This window comes from Bombina bombina, chromosome 6, assembly GCF_027579735.1.
Source record: "Bombina bombina isolate aBomBom1 chromosome 6, aBomBom1.pri, whole genome shotgun sequence".
In the NCBI taxonomy this organism is placed as follows: domain Eukaryota; kingdom Metazoa; phylum Chordata; class Amphibia; order Anura; family Bombinatoridae; genus Bombina; species Bombina bombina.
In genome coordinates, this window is record NC_069504.1 from 1,126,787,553 (window position 1) to 1,126,808,618 (window position 21,066).

General features: G+C 42.3%; 1 protein-coding gene across 1 annotated transcript in view; it reads left to right on the top strand.

Annotated features, from left to right (window-relative positions):
* BMAL2 (basic helix-loop-helix ARNT like 2) overlaps positions 1-21,066 on the top strand; it is a 416,858-nt gene that overhangs the window by 346,318 nt on the left and 49,474 nt on the right. Inside the window, 2 exon segments of the mRNA XM_053719098.1 lie at positions 78-228; positions 12,621-12,682. Of these exon segments, the coding sequence (XP_053575073.1) occupies positions 78-228; positions 12,621-12,682 (213 nt within the window).

Genomic DNA, 21,066 nt, shown 5'->3' on the forward strand with positions numbered 1-21,066 from the left:
ATAACCTACAGATTTACTAGTTAGGATAGCAGCATGTTTTACAGCTCCTGTCTGATCCAACGCTATTGTTTCAACAGTTCTGCAGAGCAACGAGAAAGTGCGGACAAATTCCTACAAGTTTAAGGCAAAGGATGGATCCTTCATCACGTTGAAAAGTCAGTGGTTTAGTTTCATTAATCCATGGACCAAAGAGCTGGAGTACATTGTATCAATCAATACCGTCGTCTCGTAAGTTACATTCAGCAGCTGAACATCGTTCATTGTATTATTCCATCCAATAATGTTCTAAAGTTAGCAGAAACTTACATCTGGTGTAGATCTGTGTGCCACACTCTGTACCAACAGCTACAGGAACACAGACCTCAGATTATGAAGCATAAGGCAGAATGTTGTAAAACTAGAAAGAATGTTCGTCTCGTTGTTGCAGCACATGAAGCCGGACGCAGCGCCGAGATGAGCAAAAATGTCACTGTATTTAAAGGGACATAATAGTCATATGCTAAATCACTTGAAAGTGATGCAGCATAACTGTAAAAAGCTGACAGAAAAATATCACCTGAGCATCGTTATGTAAAAAAGGAAGATATTTTACCTCACAATTTCTTCAGCTCACCAGAGTAAGTGCTGTGTAAACAGTTATACTTCAGCTGCAGGTTGAAGAAAAAAAACTAAAAAAACAATAACCAATCAGCATCAGCAGTGCTGAGGTAATGCTTTGCCTTTCCTTTGATCACATGAGATTTCATAGAAATTACTTAAAGGGACATTATACACTAGATTTTTCTTTGCATAAATGTTTTGTAGATGATCCATTTATATAGCCCATATAGGTTTTTTTTTTTTAAAATGTTAAATAACATTGTGCTGATTTTCAGACTCCTAACCAAGCCCCAAAGTTTTATGAGAATACCGACGTATACCTACTCCATCTTGCTTCTGTTTGTGTAAAGGTTCTTTTGATATGCGGGGGAGTATCTGCTATTTCCCACTTGCAGTGGGTGTTCCAGCTAACCTTTTAAACAGAGCTAAACTGAGAGCTTCTAAGTAAGTTTTTAAATGTTTTTATACTGGATTTTTATATCAGTATCTGTGCATCTTAATTGTTATAGTATTGTCTGTTACATGCAGTTATATGAATATTGGTGTATACTGTCCCTTTAAACTGAATAAGAAAATAACATGACTGAGCCTGCACATGACAGATGTACACTCCCTAGCAAGTCCTGGGACTAGCATCCTGACTGGCTGCTTAAAGTCTTTTTACAGTAGGTTGTGAATACTTAGAACATTTGAGGTAAAATATCTTCTTTTTTACATAGAGATGTTCAGGTGATATTTTCTAGTCAGCGTTTTACAGTTATGCTGCATCACTTTCAAGTGCTTTAGCATTTGGGTATCATGTCCCTTTAACTGTAAACTCTTCCTCCCCTTGTCTACTGTTCTCCTCCTCTGGTTTTTGGCATTTCTGCTACTTGGAGAAGGCACCTCCCTAAACCTCTCTGTTTTATCTCCTTCCTCTGCTTGCTATGCCAAGCCGTCTCCAGCCTCACGTGCTGTCACACTTATAAAACGTACAAATATTCTGTTTTATTGATCTACCCAAAAATTGGATTGTTACGGTTCACCAAAAATTGTATTTTATCAAAAACGTAACATTTGTATGTAAATTACACAGGAATAAATGGTATTACATATGCACAGCGTAAATCGTAATTTAGGTACACTGGATGTGCAAAAAACACAAAGAAATTTGTAATCAGAAGTACAAACTACTACGTAATTATTATTTTTTGTAAAATGCGCTGAACATTGGCGTTCCATGAGTGCATATGAAATTGTCTCTAAAATCCCAGCGTAATTCTCTAAACATTTCTGCCCTTCAGTTCTCACTGTTTTTTCTTGCAACTGAAAAGGTGGCAAGCTTTTACCTAAATACTCAATATACTTAAAACCATAAAAGAACATGCACATGAAAATAGAGGAGATTGTAAGATGCTATGCGCAGAAATCAGCGTAATGTGATTTATATTGGCTGCAGGATTTAACTTTCTGCCTGCTCACTGCTAACTTCACTTTACAAAGCGAAGTTTACCCTTCCAGCGAGCTCCACTAATTCCAATAGGAGACATCTCGCCACTTGCACGGACTTCCCCTTTTTAAAAGTAATTCCACCAGGGCATTCCCATGGAGGGTCAGCATGAAAAACTACGTCTGACCTGGTGAGGTTTAGATAATTGGCCCCTTGGTTCCTTATTGACCATGAAGAGGAAGGTGAGATCTGCCCCCTTCTTTAATGGACTCACCTGGGTCCCTTTTGCTGCTGCATGATGAAAAAAGTAGAGTCATCCAGCCGAAATGTAAAGACTACAAGTAATAGTCTCACTTGTGATGCCCTTTCAGTTAATGTAGAAAATGATGGTGCAACTTGCAAATATTTGTAACTCTTCCTGATACCCTGTAGAATCCAGTAGCACACAGTATACAGATGTCATGTAGAATCCAGTACCACACAGTATACAGATGTCATGTAGAATCAGGTAAGGACAGTATACAGATGTCATGTAGAATCCAGTAGCACACAGTATACAGATGTCATGTATAATCCAGTACCACACAGTATACAGATTTCATGTAGAATCCAGTACCACACAGTATACAGATGTCATGTAGAATCCAGTAGCACACAGTATACAGATGTCATGTAGAATCCAGTACCACACAGTATACAGATGTCATGTAGAATCAGGTACAGGACAGTATACAGATTTCATGTAGAATCCAGTACCACATAGTATACAGATGTCATGTAGAATCCAGTACCACACAGTATACAGATGTCATGTAGAATCCAGTACCACACAGTATACAGATGTAATGTAGAATCCAGTACCACACAGTATACAGATGTCATGTAGAATCAGGTACAGGACAGTATACAGATTTCATGTAGAATCCAGTACCACACAGTATACAGATGTCATGTAGAATCCAGTACCACACAGTATACAGATGTCATGTAGAATCAGGTAAAGGACAGTATACAGATTTCTTTTTAAAGACACGATGAGTCCATGGGATATTCACCTCCTGGTCAGCAGGAGGAGGCAAAGAGCACCACAGCAGAGCTGTTAAATAGCTCCTCCCTTCCCTCCCACCCCAGTCATTCTCTTTACCTACGTTAGTGATAGGAAGAGGTAAAGTGAGGCGTTAGTATAGATTCTTCAATCAAGAGTTTATTATTTTTAAAGTAGTGCAAGATTGTGCTGCTTTGTTCTAGGGTGTAGCCTAGTCCATATCAGTCTCTTCAGTAGAACTTTTGGTGGCTTTAGAGCAATAGGAACTGGTGGGACATAATTCTCACTGCGCCTCATACATTTATGCTGCCCTAATCCTGATAGCCTAAGCACATTTAACTCAGGCTTATCTTATTCCACAGGGCTATGGGAGGGAGAGGACCTCTTAAACCTGCTGAACTGTCCTGCTGTCGGACAGCATGTAAGGTAAGTGCTAACTTTGTTCATTCTGGGGAGTAGACTCAGAGGAAAGTGGGCAATTAAACTTTATTTGAAGCTTACATAAGACTCATTCAAGGCTTCTTATGTTGGGACATTAATCCCTCTTATATGGGTTTTTTTTGGACAGCCATGAGTACAGGCACTGGGGCTGGGAGAAGGCTTGTAGTCTCTTGCCGAATTTTTCAATTTTTGTAAGCCTGCAATAGATAAGCAGGCTGAAAAGAGGGTTTTGGCTCATTTTATTATGTATGGTGGTTACGGTTCCTAGTTTACTTTTACTCCGATGTCGGGTAATGTGTTTGGGAAGTTACGCCCACAATGGGCGGGGCTATCGTTTCGCGCGCTGCCTTCAGATTATTGCCCAGTCCTCAGCCGACAGAAGTGGACGTCTGCACATGTGGCTCTACTACCGCATGTCTTTCTGAATAATCAGGCAAGCAGTTGTAGCGTTTTTGTGCCCCTGAGTATCCGGATCGTTTTCATCTATGCTACAAGTGTTCCGGTCAGGGAGTGAGTCTGTTGGCAGGTAGGCACCTCAGCAGAATTGCTGAGGTGTATGGGTGTCTGAATTTACTTTTGTTTAACTGCTGGGGTACGTTTTTCTATAATGCAGTAAAAAAGTTGCTGTTTAAAATTTAAAGGCACAGTATCGTTTTGTTTTTTCCTTTTTTTCTGTCAGTAAATTTTTTTTAGAACAAATTGATTATCTTTGAGCATATATTTCTTATATAGTATAAAAGGTTACTTTTGTAAACTCTTAAAGAGACAGTAACGTTTTTGATTTAAAAAAAAAAAAAAAAAAAGATTTTTGTTTTTTCTTTCTGTACTTTATTATTGACATAGGAGCCGTGCAAAATGTTACTTGCTCCTTGTGTTTGGATGCTAATGTGGAACCACCAATCTCTTTCTGTCCCTCATGTATTGAGAGGGCTTTGAGTTATAAGGAAAAGATTTTTCATGAGCAAAATTTTTCAAAGGCGGATGTTTCTCAGGAGTCTAATGATGAGATTCAGAGTATGCCACAGCTTTCTCCCCAAGCGTCCCAAGATTTAACGCCCGCACAAGCAGTGCCCTGTACTTCTGCTCTAGCGCCTGCTGGAGTTACCCTAAAGGATATAGCTGCGCTTATGTCTTCCACTATTTCTGATGCGTTGTCTGCCGAGTGCCTTTCCTATGCTACAAGGCAAACATAAGAGGAAGGACAACCATGTTGTCAGTGAGGTTTCTGATGCAATGGTGGCAATCTCGGATGTACCCTCCCAGGGAACTGAGTTGGAGGGTATGGAGGTTCTATCAGAAGGCGAAATTTCAGACTCAGAAGGTTCATTACCTTTGACTGATTCAGAGGTTGTATCTTGTCAGGTTCAAACTAGAACACCTCCACCTGTTACTCAGGGAGGTTTTGGTTACTTTAGACGACTGTGATTCTACAGTAGTGGTCGCCCCTGCAAAGTCGAGTAAATTGGACAGATATTTTGAAGTTCCCTCTTACTCAGACGTTTTTCCAGTACCGAAACAAACTTCGGAGATTATTTCCAAGGAATGGGAGAGACCAGGTATTCCCTTTTCCCCATCTCCTATTTTCAAGAAGATGTTTCCTATAGTGGACGCTATCAGGGAAACTTGGCAGACGGTTCCTAAGGTGGAAGGAGCTATTTCCACCCTAGCCAAGTGAACTACTATTCCCTTGAGGATAGTTGTGCTTTTAAAGATCCCATGGACAAGAAGTTGGAGGGTCTACTTAAAAAGATTTATGTTCACCGGGGTCTACTATTGCAGCCGGCTGCGTGCATTGCTACGGTCACTAATGCAGCTTATTGGTTTGATGCTCTGTCTGAGTCTCTCAGAACTGAGACCACTTTAGAGGAGATCCAAGATAGGATTAAAGCTCTAAAGTTGGCTAATGCCTTTATTACAGATGCTTCTCTGCAAATTATTAAATTGGCAGCTAAGAGTTCGGGGTTTTCTATCCTAGCCCACAGAGCCTTATGGTTAAAACCCTGGTCTGCGGACATATCATCCAAGTCTAAGCTTCTGTCAATTCCTTACAAGGGGAAGACCTTGTTTGGACTGGGCCTGAAGGAAATTATCTCTGATATCACGGGAGGCAAGGGTCATCTCCTTCCTCAGGATAAGAGAAGTAAACAAAAAAGAGGACAAAGTAATTTTCCTTCCTTTAGAAATTTCAAGGGAAATTCTTTCTCTTCCTCCTCTAAACAGGAAGGGAACTATTCGCAATCTAAGCCTACTTGGAGACCCAACCAGTCTTGGAACAAGGGTAAACAATCCAAGAAGCCTGCTGTTGAATCCAAAACAGCATGAAGGGCATGCCCCTGATCCGTGACCGGATTTGGTAGGGGGCAGGCTCTCATTCTTCGTTAAGGCTTGGGTTCGGGACGTTCAGGATCCCTGGGCGGTAGAAATAGTGTCTCAGAGATACAAACTGGAATTCAAGAATTTTCCTCCCAGAGGAAGATTTCTTCTTTCAAGATTATCTGCAAACCAGATAAAAAAGAGGCATTCTTACATTGTGTAAGAGACCTCTCCTCCCTAAGAGTAATTGTTCCTGTTCCAGTACAGGAACAGAGGCAGGGTTTTTATTCAAATCTGTTTGTGGTTCCTAAAAAAGAGGGAACCTTCAGACCTATATTAGACCTCAAGAGTCTAAACAAGTTTCTCAGAGTTCCATCATTCAAGACGGAAACTATTCGTACCATTCTTCCATTGATCCAGGAGGGTCAATTTATGACGACTGGATTTAAAGGATGCATATCTACATGTTTCTATCCACAGAGATCATCACAAGTTCCTGAGGTTTGCTTTTCTGGACAAACACTTTCAGTTCGTGGCTCTTCCTTTCGGGCTGGCCACGGCACCCAGAATTGTCACAAATGTTCTGGGGTCTCTACTGGCGGTTCTAAGACCACGGGGCATTGCAGTGGCACCCTATCTGGATGATATTAGAATCCAGGTGCCATCTTGTCAACAAGCAATATCTCATACCAGCGTTGTGCTATCCTTCCTGAGATCTCACGGGTGGAAGGTAAAGTTTCTTAATCCCGAAGACAGGGTAACTTTCTTGGGAACTCTAATAGATTCTATATCTCTGAGGATTTTTCTGACAGAGGTCAGGAAATCAAAGATTCTAGATACCTGCCGGGCACTTCAGTCCAATCCTCGGCCATCAGTGGCTCAGTGCATGGAAGTAATTGGACTGATGGTGGCGGCAATGGACATCATCCCGTTTGCTCGGTTTCACCTCAGGCCTCTGCAGTTAAACATGCTCAGGCAGTGGAATGGAGATTATGCAGACTTGTCTCCTCGAATAACTATGGAACAGGAGACGAGGGACTCTCTTTGATGGTGGTTGTCTCTGGATCATCTATCTCAGAGAACCTTCTTTCGCAGACCTTCCTGGATGATTGTGACAACAGGCGCCAGCCTTTTAGGGTGGGGAGCTGTCTGGGGTTCCCTAAAGACTCAGGGAGTGTGTACTCAGGCAGAGTCTGTTCTTCCTATCAACATCCTGGAACTGAGAGCGATCGTCAATGCTCCTATGGCCTGGCCTCAGTTGACTTCGGCCCAGTTTATCAGATTCCAGTCGGACAACATAACGACAGTGGCTTACATCAATCATCAGGGAGGAACGAGGAGTTCCTTAGCGATAACCGAGGTAGCCAAAATAATTTGGTGGGCGGAGGCCTACTCTTGCCATCTGTCAGCGATCCACATCTCAGGGGTGGACAACTGGGAGGCGGATTTTCTGAGCAGGCAGATTTTTCATCCGGGAGAGTGGGAACTCCATCCGGAGGTGTTTTCCAACCTGATTCTCAAATGGGGTCGGCCGGAGTTGGATCTCATGGCATCTCGTCAGAATGCCAAGCTCCCAAGATACGGGTCTAGGTCCAGGGATCCCCAGGCGGAACTGATAGATGCTCTGGCGGTTCCTTGGTCCTTCAATCTTGCATACCTATTTCCTCCATTTGCGCTTCTTCCTCGGGTCATTGCTCGAATCAAGGAGGAGAGGGCACCGGTGATCCTCATTGCTCCTGCTTTCCTCGCAGGATTTGGTATGCAGATCTGGTGGACATGTCATCCCTGCCACCTTGGAGACTTCCGTTGAGGAAGGACCTTCTCATTAAAGGGCCCTTCCTTCACCCAAATCTAGTTTCTCTGAAGATGACTGCTTGGAGATTGAACAGGTAATCCTGTCCAAGCGGGGTTTTTCTGATTTGGTCATAGAGACCATGATTCAGGCTCGTAAGTCTGTAACTAGAAAAATTTACAATAATATATGGCGTAAATATCTTTATTGGTGTGAATCCAAGGGCTACTCTTGGAGTAGAGTTAGGATTCCCAGAATTTTGTCTTTTCTCCAAGAGGGTTTGAAGAAGGGTTTGGCGACAAGTTCCCTAAAGGGCCAAATTTCTGCATTATCTATTTTGTTACACAAACGTCTGGCTGAGGTTCCAGATGTACAATCTTTTTGTCAGGCCTTGGTTAGGATCAGGCCTGTGTTCAAACCAGTTACTCCTCCATGGAGTCTGAATTTATTTCTGAAAGTTCTTCAAGGGGCTCAGTTTGAGCCTATGCATTCCTTAGATATTAAGTTGTTATCTTGGAAAGTTTTATTTCTTGTTGCTATTTCTTCAGCTCGTAGAGTGTCTGATCTCTCGGCGTTACAATACTCTTTGCCTTACCTTAAGGTAGTTTTGCGGACTAAACTAGGTTTCCTTCCTAAGGTTGTTTCAGATAGGAGCATTAATCAGGAGATTGTTGTTCCTTCCTTGTGTCCTAATCCTTCTTCTCAAAAAGAACGTCTTCTGCACAATTTGGACGTGGTCCGTGCTTTAAAATTTTATTTCCAAGCGACTAAGGACTTTCGTCAGTCCTCTTCTTTGTTTGTAATTTTCTCTGGAAAACGTAAGGGTCAGAAAGCTACGGCTACCTCTTTTTCTTTTTGGCTGAAGAGTATCATCCGTTTTGCATATGAGACTGCTGGACAGCAGCCTCCTGAGAGGGTTACGGCTCATTCCACTAGGTCTGTTGTTTCTTCATGGGCATTCAAAAATGAAGCTTCTGTAGAAAAGATTTGCAAGGCTGCGACTTGGTCCTCTCTTCACACTTTTTCTAAATTTTACAAATTTGATACTTTTGCTTCGGCTGAGGCCGCTTTTGGGAGAAAGGTTCTTCAAGCAGTGGTGCCTTCCGTTTAGGTTCCCTGTCTTGTCCCTCCCGTATCATCTGTGTTCTCTAGCTTGGGTATTGTATCCCATAAATAATGAAGATGGTCCGTGGACTCATTGTGTCTTTAAAAAGAAAAGAAAATTTATGCTTACCTGATAAATTTGTTTCTTTTTAGACACGATGAATCCACGGCTGCCGTGTTCTTTTAAGACAGGTTGTTATTTTTTGTAAACTTCAGACGCCTCTGCACCTTGGCTTTTCCTTTCTCTTCCTAACTTCGGTCAAATGACTGGAGTGGGAGCGGAGGGAGGAGCTATTTAACAGCTCTGCTGTGGTGCTCTTTGCCTCCTCCTGCTGACCAGGAGGTGAATATCCCATAAGTAATGAAGATGATCCGTAGACTCATCGTGTCTAAAAAGAAACAAATTTATCAGATAAGCATACATTTTCTTTTCATGTAGAATCCAGTGCCACACAGTGTACAGATGTCATGTAGAATCCAGTACCACACAGTATACAGATGTCATGTAGAATCCAGTACCACACAGTATACAGATGTCATGTAGAATCAGGTATAGCACAGTATACAGATGTCATGTAGAATCAGACACAGCACAGTATACAGATGTCATGTAGAATCAGACACAGCACAGTATACAGATGTCATGTAGAATCAGACACAGCACAGTATACAGATGTCATGTAGAATCAGACACAGCACAGTATAAAGATGTCATGTAGAATCAGACACAGCACAGTATACAGATGTCATGTAGAATCAGACACAGCACAGTATACAGATGTCATGTAGAATCAGGTACAGCACAGTATACAGATGTCATGTAGAATCAGGTACAGCACAGTATACAGATGTCATGTAGAATCAGACACAGCACAGTATACAGATGTCATGTAGAATCAGGTACAGCACAGTATACAGATGTCATGTAGAATCAGGTACAGCACAGTATACAGATGTCATGTAGAATCAGACACAGCACAGTATACAGATGTCATGTAGAATCAGACACAGCACAGTATACAGATGTCATGTAGAATAAGGTACAACACAGTATACAGATGTCATGTAGAATCAGGTACAGCACAGTATACAGATGTCATGTAGAATCAGACACAGCACAGTATACAGATGTCATGTAGAATCAGGTACAGCACAGTATACAGATGTCATGTAGAATCAGGTACAGCACAGTATACAGATGTCATGTAGAATCAGACACAGCACAGTATACAGATGTCATGTAGAATCAGACACAGCACAGTATACAGATGTCATGTAGAATCAGACACAGCACAGTATACAGATGTCATGTAGAATCAGACACAGCACAGTATACAGATGTCATGTAGAAACAGACACAGCACAGTATACAGATGTCATGTAGAATCAGACACAGCACAGTATACAGATGTCATGTAGAATCAGGTACAGCACAGTATACAGATGTCATGTAGAATCAGACACAGCACAGTATACAGATGTCATGTAGAATCAGACACAGCACAGTATACAGATGTCATGTAGAATCAGACAGCACAGTATACAGATGTCATGTAGAATCAGACACAGCACAGTATACAGATGTCATGTAGAATCAGGTATAGCACAGTATACAGATGTCATGTAGAATCAGACACAGCACAGTATACAGATGTCATGTAGAATCAGACACAGCACAGTATAAAGATGTCATGTAGAATCAGACACAGCACAGTATAAAGATGTCATGTAGAATCAGACACAGCACAGTATACAGATTTCATGTAGAATCAGACACAGCACAGTATACAGATGTCATGTAGAATCAGGTACAGCACAGTATACAGATGTCATGTAGAAACAGACACAGCACAGTATACAGATGTCATGTAGAATCAGACACAGCACAGTATACAGATGTCATGTAGAATCAGACAGCACAGTATACAGATGTCATGTAGAATCAGACACAGCACAGTATACAGATGTCATGTAGAATCAGACACAGCACAGTATACAGATGTCATGTAGAATCAGGTACAGCACAGTATACAGATGTCATGTAGAATCAGGTACAGCACAGTATACAGATGTCATGTAGAATCAGACACAGCACAGTATACAGATGTCATGTAGAATCAGACACAGCACAGTATACAGATGTCATGTAGAATCAGGTACAGCACAGTATACAGATGTCATGTAGAATCAGGTACAGCACAGTATACAGATGTCATGTAGAATCAGACACAGCACAGTATACAGATGTCATGTAGAATCAGACACAGCACAGTATACAGATGTCATGTAGAATAAGGTACAACACAGTATACAGATGTCATGTAGAATCAGGTACAACACAGTATACAGATGTCATGTAGAATCAGACACAGCACAGTATACAGATGTCATGTAGAATCAGACACAGCACAGTATACAGATGTCATGTAGAATCAGACACAGCACAGTATACAGATGTCATGTAGAATCAGACACAGCACAGTATACAGATGTCATGTAGAATCAGACACAGCACAGTATACAGATGTCATGTAGAAACAGACACAGCACAGTATACAGATGTCATGTAGAAACAGACACAGCACAGTATACAGATGTCATGTAGAATCAGACACAGCACAGTATACAGATGTCATGTAGAATCAGACACAGCACAGTATACAGATGTCATGTAGAAACAGACACAGCACAGTATACAGATGTCATGTAGAATCAGACACAGCACAGTATACAGATGTCATGTAGAATCAGACACAGCACAGTATACAGATGTCATGTAGAATCAGACACAGCACAGTATACAGATGTCATGTAGAATCAGACACAGCACAGTATACAGATGTCATGTAGAATCAGGTACAGCACAGTATACAGATGTCATGTAGAATCAGGTACAGCACAGTATACAGATGTCATGTAGAATCAGGTACAGCACAGTATACAGATGTCATGTAGAATCAGACACAGCACAGTATACAGATGTCATGTAGAATCAGACACGGCACAGTATACAGATGTCATGTAGAATCAGACACAGCACAGTATACAGATGTCATGTAGAAACAGACACAGCACAGTATACAGATGTCATGTAGAATCAGACACAGCACAGTATACAGATGTCATGTAGAATCAGACACAGCACAGTATACAGATGTCATGTAGAAACAGACACAGCACAGTATACAGATGTCATGTAGAATCAGACACAGCACAGTATACAGATGTCATGTAGAATCAGACACAGCACAGTATACAGATGTCATGTAGAATCAGACACAGCACAGTATACAGATGTCATGTAGAATCAGACACAGCACAGTATACAGATGTCATGTAGAATCAGGTACAGCACAGTATACAGATGTCATGTAGAATCAGGTACAGCACAGTATACAGATGTCATGTAGAATCAGGTACAGCACAGTATACAGATGTCATGTAGAATCAGACACAGCACAGTATACAGATGTCATGTAGAATCAGACACGGCACAGTATACAGATGTCATGTAGAATCAGACACAGCACAGTATACAGATGTCATGTAGAATCAGGTACAGCACAGTATACAGATGTCATGTAGAATCAGGTACAGCACAGTATACAGATGTCATGTAGAATCAGACACAGCACAGTATACAGATGTCATGTAGAATCAGGTACAGCACAGTATACAGATGTCATGAAGAATCAGACACAGCACAGTATACAGATGTCATGTAGAAACAGACATAGCACAGTATACAGATGTCATGTAGAATCAGACACAGCACAATATGCAGATGTCATGCAGAATCAATGTATTATGACTTGGCACGGCACAGCCTAGTATACATGTTACATTTCTGCAGACAGACAGTGCGTCCTCATAAATGTCTCTTTTCCTTATTGTAGAGGGCATTGCTATGCATCGCTGGAGACTGTATCTCTCCTGGGTAGTTCACATTCTTCAGAAGGTAAGTACTCAATGATAGATGTGCACAAGTGAAACATTCTGACACATTCCTTTTGGTTTTGCAGATGACACACCACTGGTTTGCACACACATTGATGCATACATGTATACATATGCACAAGCTTTTCCCGTTTTTGCTGTTACAGTCCTAGTTATTGACCTCCTTTCTTGTGGTTTACATGTCCAGGAAATCTGAACCACATTGCAATCAGACATGACATCTTTGTTGGTTTTGAAATTGTATGTATGTATATATATATATGTGTGTGTGTGTGTTTGCATATTGTGGCTTCTGATTGCCCTGCATGTTACATTAGAACAGCAGAATAATAAAATATATCATTTAGTGATCTGGCACCTGTAAATCTCCTGCATAATAATAATCAATATTTTGTGCATTTTGTGTGCTATTTTCTCACATTCTCACCAAATTTATAACATGTACCCAATACTTCCTATCCCCTCCCTCCTGCTCATATAGATTTGGTTAAGTCTTGCAGGAGTGAAGTTCCACTGTGTCAGTATTTTGTAGTTAATTTCTATTAACTCGCTGCCCCACTACCTCAGACCGGAGGACTTAGCACCGCACAGGCCCAGCGCACAGTAAGGCCACAGAAGACATTGCACAGACAGCCCCCTTCAAGCCGTCGGACAACGGGAGCTCCCAATCAGACCTGATTGTGGCCTGAGAGACAAAGTTGTTGGCGTGAGGAGGCGAAGGGATAAAGAGGCGGAATTAACAGAGGGGACCAGTAACCTTGGCCCAGAACAATCACAGCCGCAGACCACTGCAAGGAGAGACTCTGAGAGAAGCAGGAGAAGCAGATCCGTCTAAAAGCTGCTGAGGACCAGTCCTGGAGCAGGGTAAGCACTAACGACAGCCACAGGGAGTGCAAAACAAGCAGCTGCACGAGGGGATAGGCTGACAAAATTCTCCTTTCACGGCAACTCATCCCAGGTCCAGGTGACTCTGGGTCGTAGGCGACAGCAGGCCCCATAACAGGCAGTACACCATAAGCCTTGCAGGGGGTGCAGGGCCACTAGAGCACGCCATTAATAAGAGAGAAAGGCGAGGCTCAGCTGAAAACCATGTGATGCCCATTAAAATAAAATAATTACAGGCGCTTGGGGATAAAAGAGCTGGTCATCCAGTGCCTACGCAGAACGTTCAACACAGTTCAGAAGAATTAAATAAACTTCCCACACACCTTTAGCAGTCTCTTGGGCCTATGATGAGCAGTGCTTAGCGCTGAATCCTTTCTTAAAGGCGTATACACACTTTTTAAAAGTAGGGGTGAGCCTCATTGACAGCAGTAAAGTGCCAAATACTAGAGCAGGGTCCCAACTAATGGTGACAAAGGACGACACAATCTGACCACGGACTTGAATACACATAACCCCCATTCCCGTGGCCCCATTCGCCCGGAGGAGACACCCCCATCACGAGTAGTGCATACCCTGGTATGCCAAATAAAAGACTACCAAGTCCGACAAAAGGCTTACAAACGTCTAAGATGGAAAGCTACTTGCTCTCCTCTGAAGCTGCATCAAATGCCAATAAAGGGCAGCAGGAGAAGGGAAAACAGACAGTTGTCACACCAAATCATGACACAGACCCAGCACAGAAAAATGATGTCACTATAGAGGACATTAAGCACCTCTCCTCAAAGGAGGACATTAAAGAAGCAATGTGGGATGTCAAAAGCATGTTTGCCGAATTAAAAAAATATATAAATGCAGTAGATAGGAGAGTCACTCAGATTAAAGAAAAACAGGGAAATCTGAGTTCGGATATGCAGTTTCAGGCAAGCTTTATACAGTCACAAGAAGCAACAAACGCATTGAAGACTTAGAGAACAGGAGTAGGAGGAACAACTTTAGCATGCGGGGAATTCCTGAGTCTGTCAACCCCTCAACCCTAGATAAATATATTCAAGGCCTCTTTAAATACAGCCCAACAGCAGCAGGTGTGCAAATCGAACAAGCACATAGAGCGTTACTCCCCTAACCACCCAACAGTGCGCCACCTAGAGACGTGATTGTCAAACTACTATCTTTCACGGATAAGGAGGAAATCCTCAAGCACGCCAGAACAAAGCACCTGCTGGTATATGAGGGAGCCGACATTCAGGTATACACGGACCTCTGCCCTGCAACACTCCAGAAAAGGAGAGACTTAAGGTATGTAACCACCGTTCTCAAAGAACAACAAATCCCCTATAGATGGGGCTTCCCGACGAGCATCATTGTCAACAAAGACAATACCACAGCGGTCTTCAGGAATGTCACAGACCTGCACAACTTCAACCAGGCCCTTGGGATTGAGATCAGACCCCTTCGGATGATGCATGGTAACGGGAGGGCCCCTCAGGAGCTGCTCCCCCTGTAAATGCTAATCAGCCTGGATGAAGCATCAGCGGAGGGAGAATAATCTATGCTCTTTTGAAATGAAGGGGTGGTTCATGATATTAGTGAACCTTGTTTATAGATTGGAAATGTTATAAGTTTAACTTGTTTATAAGTTACAACCCTATTCGACAGAAACTTCTACTAACCCATAGTATACCTAAGAACAAAGGCCTAGATTTACTAGCTTTTGAATAAAACCACCTCACGCTGTAGTTCCATCTGGGGATGAAATAACTGGAGTATACAGTACATTCAGGGGTTAAGCAACTAATGTTTAAGCATTTATCACCTCGCCACCCCTGCACTTGGCTCCATTAATAGAACACATGGCGTGACGGTACATTTCAGATATATACATATAGGTGAAGCAGGCCTAAATAAAGGCCCTTGGAGGCAGCACGCACACAAAATATTTACAACTCACACTCATCGCTACTGGGATCTTACTACACAGCACTTTAATTAGCAGGTGGTGACATAAACTTACATCACAGATAGTAAAGGAAACCCATGCTCAGGTAAAAGAATAAAATGATGTTCAGAAATAAGTTAGACGTAGGGATGACCTGTAGGGTCACCTACCTTAGAGCATAAAATGTATACCATGTTTAATCAGAACCTGGGGACAGAAGGTAGCATAGGTATGTGTATCTAGATCTATACAAACTTGTTCATAGTCTTTAAGACTTATAGGACTCTATGCCCAAAGGCTGTCTCGTTGGAAATTCCCAGCTCGGAATAGATTGAATCCCTACTTTGGATAAGACATAAAGGCACTTTTTTCTTTTTTATTGTTCTTTTTATTTTATGGTATTTTGTTGCACAAACTTACAAAAATGTTTGATGATTAAATGTTAAACTAAGATAGCACAGGGTTTACCAACCTTGTTATGTTTGTATTGGTGTTGTATTATTGTTATATTGTTGATTACCCATTACCTCTTTACTCCCAGAAGAACATTGTAGCCCTATAATCAAATACAAGTCCACAGGGAGCTGCGTAGACAGGCGTCGCACCCATCTTATGACAGATTTCACTTCCCTCCCCTTGCCCCTGCTAGCCGACATCTAGCATTACCTAAATTCCCCTCAACTCACTCATCCCCTCCTTACCACCTCTGACCCTTCCATTCCCCTCCACCTCCCCTCCTTTTTTTTTTTTTTTTTTTATTTCCCTCTCCCTCCGCAACCAACAATGGCCCCATCACAAAGTCGCATTAAAAGCCACCCGGTGGGGGGCGTGTCTGGGCAGCGGCCATGAGCGGTCGCAAATCTGAAGCCTGCTGATGCAGGGGAGAGAATCCGCCGATTATCTGCCATCTGATGTCCCATCTTCTTTAGAATGTGATATGCTCTGATAACAGAGTACAAGCTGAACTGGGAGATATATTTTTTATTGGGATTACTTCAGTGGATTTGGACTGGACTGTAGACGTGGGAGGCGGCGGCCTGCTTGTCTACCCCCCCCCGGTAAACCGGGGTAAAGCAGTAATTACTATCCTCCTGCAACGCTACTACTTCAAACTTAAATATGGAAGATTCCCTCTTTATGCAGGTGCAGACCCTATTTGTGGTCTTTGACCGTCAGATAAGCCTTCGATTTGACCGGCTTATGAAAGTCATGGGCATAGAGGAGGAGCAAGCGGAACTTAATATGGCTGACGACGCCACCTCCGGATCGCAACATAACGGCCTACATAGAAGTGAGGGCTTTGTCCCTAAGACGATCAACGCAACAGGCTGTGAGCCCCGTGTGGAAGAGATCACTGCAGGAGGACAAGGCTACATCAGTAACGTGACGGTGCTTGCCACTAATGCATATGCCGGTGAAGATCCTCCGCCTGATAGTTTCAAGTCGGAAATAGAGTTGAGGCGACCCTCACCCATTCCCCCACCTGTTGTACCGGACCCTACATTGTGCACAGACCAAGCTCTGGGAATCCAAGTTGAGCAACCGCACCCGGGACTGATAAGGGATGGTGAGATGGGATGTGAAAGTGAATTAAAGCGGCTAAGTGAGACTCTGTTCTGCCTAGATGTGTTGGGGAATGGGTCTGACTGTTATGGCTTTGATAGTGCTTTGCTGCAAAATCTAGAAGGCACGCACCTTCTTAGAAGCGCCTATTCAGCCCTTTTAAAACGGTCTGGAGTGGGATGATCAGAATACCGGATGGGGTACTGCCGTGCAGGAACTTTGATGACAAGCCTGTGTCATACACTCTGCTTTATTTTGTTTTGTTTTTTGCTTATGGTGCTCCCGGTTATTATGTATGTATATAAGAGTCATTGTTTCTAGCCTTTACACTTTCTGGAAGCAAGCATTTTATAGTGTATTAACTTGTCCCACCTGCACCAATGGTTACATTTGTTTATGTGTGCGACTTGTAGGTTGGTGCCACTCATTCTAGTTACTACAATGAATGTGAGAGGGGTTTGCATATCCATATGAGTCACAGACCCTCTATGTGAATAGTTAAGCTAATTTGCTCCACAGGCACCAAGGGTTACATATGTCTATATGTGGGGTTTATATGCTTAGGCCACTTATCCCAGTTATAGCAATGAATGTAAGATATGTTCTAATATTCATATAAACCACTAAACCCCTATGTGAGGATCTACACTGAAAATGACATGGGACAAGGGTGCACTACATTATTTGACTTAGCTACCTAGGTTTGCTTATCCTATAACTGCATAAATATGTGTTCTTGGGTGTAGGAATATTATAATGCTTGTATGTCCTTCTATTAATTAGTTAATCTAAAATGGGGGTTACCCTGAGCAGGGGGCTGATATATTTTGACCTGTCCTATCACCTAAGTGGGAATGGCATGCAAAACTGATGCTTACATTATTTGCTTGAACTTTCTGCGTGTAATCATATTTAAATCTCATGAGTCTGTCTCCTTGGATACTATAACATTTTGGTCTTTCCATAAACCCCTGCAAAGTACCTAACAGGTGACAGGGGCCTCCCCGGGCTGTGGTCTAATTATGTTTGACCCACTAAGCTTACATCCCTACTGATGAGGTTTAGCCTTAAAGGCAGTCATGTGGTCTATTTTTTCCTGTTACAGATCCACTATAAGATTTATTTCCTTAACTTTGTCGGGTCTCTATGCCCTGTGGATCCTCTCAGGGTTTGCAGCAATTTCAAGGTACTGTCTGCGGCCGAGATAGTACACATAAGATATATAGTCTGTCATATATTTAATGGTAATCCGTGGAGGCCCTATGTAGAGTTTTATTAATGTAGGTGGAGCTATGGAAGTTAGTATTTGATGCAAGGCCATATAAGCGGCTACCACAATGTTATTTGTATAAAACATCTACAGTCCGGGAGGACCCCTGCCCCTTTTGAAAACAGGTTTACTAGAGTATAGGTACGCCGCTAATTCTGAGGGACAGCTACTATTTGATGTAGAGCCATATAAGTTGCTAGCGCAATATTATATATATAAAAAAAAACATGGGGTTCATGAGTGGCTTTGCCTCTCTCGAAATTGGGGTTTCCCAATATTACAGCATATAGAATATCCCTAGATATGTTGGCTTATTATGTGCTGCGCTGTGCAACTTTAGAATACCATACTTTTTCGGCTAGTATTTAGGTTATAGACACAAGAAGACCTATACTTATACTCTTTAGAGACAGGGTAGGAAAACTGGGTCTCCAACATTTATCAGCTGAATACTCCAAGGACAAGCACAAGCCTGCACAAGGTTTTATTTTGGTTAGTAGATTTGGGCATACACCCAACTAGATATTTAGAATTGTATTATTTGTCCTCTGTCCATGCACTTATGTAAAAATGAGGTAATGCCCATGGCTTGAAGTTATGCATTTGGACTGAGTTAAGTCCAGGTTATACAGCTACAAAGACATGCTTGTTCGGTTCACTCTGTAAAACTTAATGTATGTTAAATGGGCATGTTGCCATGATATTTCTCTACGAAGTTATTATTCTTGTATGCCATTTTACCTCAATAAAAATTATTTAAAAAAAAAAAAAAAAGCCACCCGGTGGACCTCATTACTATCAACGCAAACGGCCTTAATAGTCCGGGAAATCATTCTATAGTCACAAGATTTAAACAGGATGGGGGTGATATTATATTTCTGAAAGAGATGCATTTCTCTAAGCAACACAAACTTAAATGGTACAACAGATACTATCCTACTGCTTACTTTGCCTCGGGCCCAAGGAAAAAGAATGGGGTGGGAATCCTCTTCAGCAAAAGAATTCCCTTTCCGCTCACACAAATAGAGAGGGACCCAAAGGGTAGATTTCTAATCCTGGTGGGCACTCTATATGGCAGACAGATGATAAAGTTTGTAAATGTATACTCCCCTAACCACTCCCAATCTACTTTTTTCAAGAAAATGGCCCTCAAAATACTGAACTTACCAGTGGGAACCACATATCTGGGGGGGGGACTTTAACACACCACTGCATCCCAGCCTGGATACCTCGGATGGCGTCTCCAGCACTCCTATTAAAACAACAAGAGCCCTCGCTAGCTCCATGAGGGACCTCGTTCTTCATGATATATGGTGCACCCTCCACCCCACCACAACAGGCGAGAGGGGTTGGGCATGTCCCCGCACACTGATCCCACAATCGTGAAATACTTGGAGGGTGCACAAACCCAACATCTCTCAACTGGGGACTCCGAGTCTTTGGAGTCTCCAGTTACAAGAGAAGAAATACTAAAGGCAATTAAAGACTTGCCCACAGGCAAGAGTTCGGGCCCAGATGGCTTTGGCCTTAAATATTATAAAACTTATTCAGATATATTAGCTCCCCAACTACTAATTATATTTAATTAGCTGCCTGACTCGCCCACACTACCTAATGCCATGTTAGAAGCGCACATTACTGTAATACCAAAGCCCGGTAGACCTGCTAATAAACCAGAGAATTACCGCCCTATATCCTTACTCAATTCGGACGTCAAAATATTGACCAAAGTACTGGCCAATAGGCTAAACAGATTCCTGCCCCAGTTAGTATCATCAGACCAGGTCGGGTTCATTCCTACCCGAGAAGCCCGAGACAACACACTCAAGGTCCTGCAACTTATCACACATGCCAAAATAAACAACACCCCCTTATCCTTAATATCCACAGTTGCGGAGAAGGCATTTGACTGAGTGAGCTGGTCATTTATGCGCCACACGCTGATGAAGTTTGGCTTTGGACCCAGGTTCATCAATAGCATCTCCTCATTATACTCGACGCCCAACGCCAAAGTACGGGTTAACGGTATGCTTTCCGACACCTTCACAATTAATAACGGAACAAGGCAGGGCTGCCCTCTTTCCCCGCTTCTGTTTGCCCTCACCATAGAAACATTAGCTAGCAAAATTCACGCCAACCCAGCAATAAAGGGCATTAGGATAGGTAATACTGAACACAAAATCGCGATGTACGCGGACAACATCCTCCTAACAATCTGGGACATGGCCCCGTCACTCCGGGCGGCTCTGGGGGAGTTCGAGCGGTATCAAATTTCCTTTTATATCCATAAAAACAATGAAATACTAAACATTACAGAGCCCGCTAGCACATTCGACAGGTTAAGGCAACGGTGCCCTATCAAAGTAGCACAGTCAACTCCTAAATATTTGGGCGTTACATTAACGCCACAGGTAAGGGAATTAGTGGATCTTAATTATAGGATAATCAGGGATGAGGTTGTTAAAGACCTTTCCAGCTGGAAGAACAAAAATATGTCATGGATAGGCCGGATCAACATAGTTAAGATGAATATATTACCTAGAGTACTATATAACCTACAGACAATAACGATCACCACCCCCTCACATATATTACACTAAATTCAGATGTCCATAGAAACGTTCATATGGAATGGGATCAGGCCTAGAATCCAGACCTAATCAAACACTATCCGCTTCTAAAAGAGGTCTTCTCAGTGTGGGACAGGCTGATTTGAGTGGTGAAATATGTT